The sequence below is a fragment of the Oratosquilla oratoria genome, chromosome 11, assembly GCF_046742065.1.
Source record: "Oratosquilla oratoria isolate Oo_2021 chromosome 11, ASM4674206v1, whole genome shotgun sequence".
NCBI lineage: Eukaryota > Metazoa > Arthropoda > Malacostraca > Stomatopoda > Squillidae > Oratosquilla > Oratosquilla oratoria.
Window position 1 is genome coordinate 14,100,523 of NC_134787.1, and position 8,852 is coordinate 14,109,374.

General features: G+C 36.8%; 1 protein-coding gene across 1 annotated transcript in view; it reads right to left on the reverse strand.

Annotated features, from left to right (window-relative positions):
* The window catches only part of LOC143029973 (uncharacterized), a 13,382-nt gene extending 8,318 nt beyond the window's left edge, over positions 1-5,064 (reverse strand). Inside the window, exons 1-5 of the mRNA XM_076193185.1 lie at positions 4,639-5,064; positions 3,774-3,872; positions 2,756-2,829; positions 1,467-1,586; positions 547-741 (exon numbers count right to left, since the gene is read on the reverse strand). Of these exons, the coding sequence (XP_076049300.1) occupies positions 547-741; positions 1,467-1,586; positions 2,756-2,829; positions 3,774-3,872; positions 4,639-4,732 (582 nt within the window). The 5' untranslated portion in view covers positions 4,733-5,064. The remainder of the gene's footprint in view (positions 1-546; positions 742-1,466; positions 1,587-2,755; positions 2,830-3,773; positions 3,873-4,638) is intronic.
* Between the last annotated feature and the right edge of the window lie 3,788 nt (positions 5,065-8,852).

Below are 8,852 nucleotides of genomic sequence, written 5' to 3' on the forward strand. Positions count from 1 at the left end.
GAAATTCCTTGGTATATGTATGTATGATGTATGTATATATATATGTGTGTGTGTGTATATACATATATATGTAGATATATACATGTGTGTGTGTGTGTGTGTGTGTGTGTGTGTGTGTGTGTGTGTGTGTGTGTGTGTGTGTGTGTGTGTATGTACATATATATTATATGTTATATTCACTCATTTGTTTATACATACATAAATTTATTCATACATTTGCCTATTCATTTATCTTTTTTATTAATTTGTTTATTTATTAATTCATTTCTTATTTATCTATGTACTTATTTTTACTTATTTATTTATCTTTATTCAATCATCAATATATTAATTTTTCATTTTCCTAATTATTTAAGTAGTTTGTTAATTAGTTAGTTGTCTATATACTAATTTATTCATTCATATATTCATTTATCAATTTATTCGTTTATTCATTTATTTAATAATCTACTTACTTTTTCATTTATTGCTCTTTTTGAAGCTCTTTGAAATGCGTGAAAAGAAAAAAGAAAGGGAAAAGAAAAAAAGAATAGAATGTAGACAAACCTGCGAAGGGAAGGATCCTGGCGACAGGCAGACGTTGGCACTCCAGGCCTTCCGGTTTTTGGACTTCAAGGCGGCGAAGGAAAGTGAGTCCGGCTCGACTAGGAGTCCACTCCACTTTTGAAAGCGCTCCAGCCAGAGAGTGTTGGACATGGACTCTCCATCGAGAGCGCCGGCCTCCACGAAGAAGAGACGTTCCTGGAGACCAAGGACAACGAAGAACACTGAATCAGCACTAGAGGAGGAATATAAGAACCTAATACTTCCAGCCAGTACTGTCGCCTCTGAGCTAGGAGAAGGGTGTGTGTTTTGTCCAAGATCAAAGGATCACACATACATCGGATAGAATGAGCCCTGAGCTCTCATCTGAGAGGGTAATACTTGTCGATCATCAGTTTAGCTCGTGATCCAAACACATGGCTGGATGACACCAAAGTTCACATAAAAATGAACAATTTAAATCATTTTCAGAGGAAAATGGGAACCTCGGTCAATTTCTTTTTTAAAATAAAACTATGAATGTGAATAATGGTATTGTAGACGAAAACTTTTGTCTCTTCCATTAACAAAAAATTAATTAATATTGCTAGTCACCAGCTGAATGTAGTGGGAGATCAGTCGCAGATTGTCCGATTTCTGTAAAAAATGGAAGCAACACAATTGAAATTGAAAGAGATAGATCTTGGGCCTAATCTGGAGACCAATTGCCAGCCCCTTGGGCCTGCACATCCAAGTGGAGGTGTGGGAGTGGACGAGTTTTGAAAAGAAGGCAACTGGGAGATGATCCTCTTTGCCGTCCATCATGCATCAAGGAAGTACTTACCCTGGGTCCTTCACGACATGGCGACGCAGCATTGGGTCGCGACCCCTACTACTTTGAGCTTGGTGCTTTGTCTGTGAGCGTTGTGGTCCGAAGAACTCACCTTCCCGAGGAAGAGTTTGGTGAGTTTTGCCCTGTAGAAGCTCTCTGTTTCCTCTTTCACGACCACGCTCATGTCGCCGGCGTTGAGGCTGTACGGGAGCTCGGAAGGTGGCAACAGGATCTTTGAAAAAAAAAGTACATAGATAGATAGACAGACAGACAGACAGACAGATAGATAGATAGAGAGAGAGAGAATGTAAGAAGACAGGCTTATAAGAAATACAAGTGCTCGGGTGCAACTAATGACTATCAAAGTTATGTAATAATACAGAGAGATTAAAAAAAGACAATAAAAAACGAAAACGACAATGCGAAATAAATATCGCTGATAAATCCAAAGAGAATCCCAAAGAATTCTATAGTTACATTAGAGATAAAAGAAGTTATTAGGAATCACATTGGCCCACTATTATCTGCTGACGGTCAATTTGAATATTCAAATGAAGGAATGTGTGATATTTTAGCAAACTATTTTAGCTCAGTATTCGTTAACGAAACACCTCAAAGTGAATTCCAAACTGAAACCTGTGAAAAGTGTAGCGTGAACTTACTACGGTAAATATAAAAGAAAAATTAAAAGGTATATAGAAAAAACTCAAAGATAATAAAACACCAGGGCCTGACGGTTGGCATCTAATAATCTTAAAGGAAATGAAAAATCATATTGTTGTTCCATTAGAAATTATTTTAGAGAAATCTATCATATCCGGAGATGTCCCAACAGAATGGAAGCTAGCTAACGTTACTCTCATATTCAAAAAAGGTGACAAAAAAATAATTAAATAAAAATAACTACATGCCTATAAGCTTGACTTCAATCGTAGGAAAAATGATGGAAACTATTATTAGAGATGCTATCGAACATCATTTAGAAAGTAACTGTTTTATAAATGATAGCCAGTATGCATTTCGACGGAAACTTTCTTGCGTGACTTACTCGAATTCTACAACACAGTCATCTTGAATTATGACAAAAGAAACACTGTACATTTAATATATCTAGACTTTGCAAAAGCTTTTGATACCGTTCCCTACGAAAGACTACATACTGTATTAGATTCACACGGAATAAGTGGTAGCCTATTAAGTTGGACTAGTAATTGGTTGAACGACCGGAAACAGAGTTGTTCTAAATGGCAAAAATTCTAGATGGAAAAATGTTACGAGTGGAGTTCGTCAGGGTTCCGTCATTGGACCACTTCTATTCATAGTTTATATAAATGATATAGGCCACGGACATCTATTGTCTCCAAATTTGCTGATGATACAAAACTGTGCGGACGATCTTACCTCGCTCTTGATGTACTCGATCAACTCCGGGTCGTCTGCCTTTAAGGGTCCCTTCAGGCGCTCAAGGAAGATCACTGTGGATGACAGTATCATTCTCAACGAGATCTTTATGTAAATTTGTATTATTATAAATTCTGTGCTCCTTCTGGAATTTTCAGAAATAACATATATATATATATATATATATATATATATATATATATATACATATATATATATACATATATAAATATAAATATATATATATATATATACTGTGTATATATATATATACATACTATATATATATATATGTATATATATATATATATATATATATATATAATGTTTCACAAAGCACACGTGAATACACAAATTATACTAAACACAATAGGGATTTAATTTTTCTTTCCCTGTGGTGTTTAGCATGTGTGTATATATATATATATGTATATATATATATATATATATATATATATATATGTGTGTGTGTGTGTGTGTGTGTGTGTGTGTGTGTGCGTGTGTGTGTATTCACCTTGGTCTTTGGATCACGTGTTGGACTCGTGATCGACAGCTATTTCCCTCCCGGAAGAGAGCTCAGAGCTCGTATGACCGATCTATGGGTAATGCTATGACCTTACACACACACACACACACACACAACTCCCCGCCCACGAGAGTCAGAGTAACGACCCGAAGCGCAGCGATACCGAAATAATTTCGGCCCTGGGCAGGATTCGAACCAGGTACTGCGAGCACCCCCGTACTTCGCAGTCCAGTGCTCTACCAACCGCGCCACCAAGTCGTGTCTCGGTGGCGTGTGTGTGTACATATTACACACACATATGTATATATATATATATATATATATATATATATATATATATATATATATATATAAGGTTCGTCGTGACATGATGGAGAGTTTAATTGCACATGTACTTAGATTGATTTGCCGAATGGTTAGTAATAAACCACGACGTATGCTGTTGTACTTAAAAGTGGAAGCAGCTGTACATAAAGTTCGAGGATTCCTTACCACTGTAGGGGGTGGAGGTTGACGTCATCATATACGCCCCGCCTAGGAAGAGGACGAGGACGACGCCAACGGCGACCCGAAGAACCAGAGGGAGTTTCTCTGAGGAGACGAAGGAGAACTGTATTAGTCATATCGGCGAGGCACAATAATACACGAACAGTAATTATGAGCTTAGTCTTCATGGTTCACTGCTTGCCCGGCCTATCCCCTAGGCCTGAAACCCTTTAGAAACCTCCGAACCGGACGCCCCAGCAACGACATAGACCTGCCCCGTTAAAGAACAGACACTTCGGCCACGACAGACGTTCAGGCCACAGTAACGGTCAGTTGCTTTAACCTTTTCCAATATTCACATGTGCCCTCTCACAAGGTTTAGGCCACATTAACAGTCACCTCTAAGTTATCTCTCCCAGTATTTATATGTACCTTCTCCCAGTGTTTACTTTCTGCCTTTATAATCTTATTTTCTCTGTATCTGCTCCAATTGAAAATGCTAACTTTGATCAGCGAAATGTCTTGTTACTTGTTCCATCCATTAGATGGTTTCTACCGGTGATTTATTTATTTATTTATTTATTGTCTCTCCATGTTAGAGATATCTTTGGAAGACTTGGAAATCTTCATTGAAAGCTCATCAGAAACTATTTTGCTGTAGCATATAATTCAATATGCCTTAAGGAAAATATCTTGCTGCACTACTCAGACATATGTGTATGTACCGGTATATGTACATGTATATGTATATGTACATGTATATGTATATGTACATGTATATGTATATGTACATGTATATGTGCATGTATATGAATATGTTTATGTACATGTATATGCATATGTATATGTATTATGTGTATTTGAAACTCACGTTTGAAGGACATGCGAAGTGTAGAACTTCTTTGAGCTACGGTCATGATGGACGTCGGTACTCGATTCTCCTCGATTTTCTCACTTTTCTTCATAGCTTTTTCAGAGTCTGCTTTTAAAACACTGCCACAGACGGATGAGCAAAGAAACTATCGAAATTTCTGTTTATAAGAAAACACATTGCTAGTAAGTTTCCTGCAAATAATGGATATAATGTTCCAGAGTTCTGTGTTGTTTTCAACCCTATCAATTTTCAAGAAATGCACTCGGAATACGTGTATTTTAGGGTTTCTGTAGTCGCATTAAGCTTTTAAACTTCACATCAAATGTAGATATATTCTTAGGGATAACTCCATGCCGGTCACATAGGAAAAGTGAGCTACATTTACTCTTATTTGTTTGAAATGCACTAAACATGCCAACGAAGCAGGCCGGACCCTATAGCCGCCCAAGGGTCGTGAACGCGGCCGTATGACGTCATCGACTGACAAGGAAAAACAGACCCGGAAAGCCTCTGCTACTGACGATGTGCCACAGAAATGAATGGAATCGTCTAGTGATCACAAAAAAAAAAAAAAAAAAAGTTCCGCCTCTTGTGGAGTGTGGTTATAACTTTTTTTACTACCTAGAGAGTGTGACGAAGATGAACAGAATGCCATTGCGTTAGCAGACGATATCATCCAATACATCTGTTCAGAAAACAAGAACCTCTCCTACTTTAGCATGGTGGTTCCGCGTTGTCACTGCCGACAGGTGACTTTATTCAGCTGATCAAACCTCTTCCTTTGTGAAAGGATCAAATTACAACGGTCAACAATCAAAATATTTCCGAGACCAGAGTAGTAATTTTTAACTAATTTTAGGTCGTTGATAATGAATATTATGATTAAAATTGTTTGTTAGCTCTACTTTTGAAGAACCTAAGTGTCACTAGAAAGAGTTCAGAGTAGTTAAGAGGAAAGAAATCTTAAAAGGAAAGACAGAAGTAGAGGGCAGACGGGGACGATATCCGTTGTGTAGTTTCTTTTTTGAGGCTCTCGCCTCTTTCGCTCTTTATCCTGATCTATTGTTCCAGCAGTCATAGAAGGTGGTTGAGCTGTGCCAGTTTACATTTTGAGGTGAAAGGAAGGTGATTTTCTTGGTCAGACACTTTTTAAACTTATAATAAATATTAATTAATTAATTAATAAAAGTTTATTGTATAAATATGCACAGATATACATACATTGATATACAATGCGGGCAAGAGCCCGCCAGTGGGGTATAAAAATATTCATTGAGCGAGCTATTTATATGCATGTGAAAGATTTTATTTCATTTTCCTCACTGAATGATACAAACACTTCTGCTAAGCTGCCATGATCTGTATTATAATGATAGTTTTAAGAATAAATTTCTGTTTATCTTCTAATTGTTTATTGTTTTCTTCTTTCAGATGCCTCGTACTTGTGTGAATAAGGCAGACAGCTTCTGCTACATTTGTGATGGAGTGATTTTTGCATCACAGAAGTGCAATATAACTGCTATGGTTCGAAAAGCATATCACCGTTATCATGGATGCATAATTGATGACCAGGATAAAAACTGGGCTCCTCACATATGATGCAACACCTGTGCTACTAACCTTCGCCAATGGTTGAATAGGAAGATGAAAGGAATGCCCTTGCTTTGCCAGTGATATAGTGGGACCCAACAGATCATATCAACAAATGTTATTTCTGCATGGTACCGTCAGTACAAAAGGGCTTGTCAAAGAAGAAAAAATAGTCCACTGAATATCTAACACTCCATCAGCTATTCACTCACTTCCACATGAAGAAGTTCTACTCGTTTCTGATACTCCAACTTTGGTTTCCTTCGAGTCACATGAGGAAAGTGGTGAGGAGGAAGCAGAGAAGGATGACAGTGCTGGATTGCAGAGCGATCCAAATTTTGATGAAGCACAATCGTCCAGTCCACATCTCATAACACAAGGGGAACTGCATCACCTTGTTACGGATCTGCAAATGCCCAAGGATGAAGCACAGTTGCTAGGCTCTCGTCTTCAACAGTGGAATCTTCTTGCAGCTGATGTGAAAAATTAAAAAATATCGCGACCGTTAGCAGCAGTTCAACGGGTACACGGGCGGAATGCCGAATGCACATTTGCCAAAAGACAAGTTCTCGAAACCAAAATGCCCAAAGGATACAAAGCCGAACGGACTTGGAGTCGAACAAACATATATAAAAAAAAAAAAAAAAAAAATATATATATATATATATATATATATATATATATATATGTGTGTGTGTGTGTGTGTGTGTGTGTGTGTGTGTGTGTGTGTATATATATATATATATATATATATATATGTATGTATATACATATATATATTACATTTGACATAATAAGATATGAATAATATATAAATGAATAAATAAAGCAACTTTATAAATTATTTCTTTACTTGATTTACAATGTAAAAAAAATTATCATATAGTTATTTAAAAGTTGCTGTATTCGTTAGTTGAAATATAAAAACAATCTAAGTATATAAAAAATCAACTCTGTTATGGATTTTTTTTATTGGACAATAAAGCTCTTACAAATGCCAATCCTTCTTCTTTATTGCAAATAATTCTTATTCTGGCGTTAATTGTGTTGTGTTTCTTGATACGACGTAATATGGCAATTCCTATAGATGCCTGCTCAATTGAAATTTCATTGGATGTCTGCTCATTTCTAACAACTTTTAGTAGTTTGACGGCTGTAGGATGAGTCATATTGAGCCTCTTTTTAAAAGCCTGGGGCCAACCTGCGAAAGTTCTCGGCAAATCATCATTGACTCGAGTGTAGACAGACCGGATCGACATCAAAAATTGGTCTCCTTCTCCGTTCTCTTTTGACCATTCCCAACCACGTTGTTTCAAAGTATAATAGAAAATCACTCAATGATTCATCAGTTTCGACGTCTAAGAAATTCACCAATTGATCAAATAAGTCATGCTCATCTGTGGGTGGGACAAAAGCAATCGCCTCTAACTGCTTAATAAAACGGGCACTGCCGAGTACCCTTGTTGCAGTCCACAAGACTGGATATTTCGCCACAAGCATTGACCAAAATGAAAGAAACTACCTCCTATTGATGAATTAGGAAAATTCTTTTTGATTATATTTATGGTTGCTCGTTTGAAGTCGATTGTTATTGAATCTGGATCATTATTGCATTTAAAAAAATGTAAAGATTTCGTCATACGTTGTCTCTTCGTTGTTACTTGCATACATTACAATGGTTTTGCTCCCTGAAATAATAATATGTATAGCATACAGCTATTTTCCTAAGGGAGCAGAGTCAAAAGTGCCATAGCCAAACTATGTCCGTTTACTAGAAAGTAATTCTAAATTCTTTTCTGTGGAAAAAAGTAAGAGCGGTAGTTTCATAGAGCCAAAAAAATTCTCCACGAGTTATGTCTTGGTCTTCACTTTCGTCAACATTTCGTGTTCGCCTACCATCCCTCCAAAAGAATCTCTCTTAGTTAAGAGGCAATTCTTCCATGACATTGTCAATTACACTTCTTGCTACATCTTCTGTCTTTTCGGCTCTTGTTTTCATAGTATCCAAAGCTTTTAAAACACAATTGTGAGCACCATCTGTGGGATGTGACTGATTTGAAGCGATACCCTGTTCGACATCATGCATAGTTTTAATTTTAGTATTACACACTTTGTTTTTCACATCTCCGGTACGTGGTTTCCTTAACGTTTTCATCAACAACGTATGTATATCAATTTAATAAGAAGCTTTCTGCCATCACGCACTGTTTTAATGAATTCCATGGTCAAATTGAAGGGTTAAGCTTATCGACGTATATAACAGCATAGTGGAAACATGGGGAGATAGGCATGCTTATATTATGTTGTCCGTTTGAACCCAGGTCACTTTGACCCCAGGTCAAAATGACCCGAGGTCAAATATATGCAGGTGGCTTCAAGGGTACACGGACGGGAAGACGAATGCACTTTGGCTGACACAATTAACGATAGAATGAAAAGTATTTGTAATTATTATAATAGAGAAGGATTGGCGTTGGTACGAGCTTTAGCTCACAATTTTTAATGGTCGTCCGGTAGCTTAACTGTGTGCAATAAAAAAACTATTACAAAGTTGTTTTTTATTTATATACATGTCTTTTTACATTTTCAATGGCAAATACCAAATAGGTAAATAACTGTAT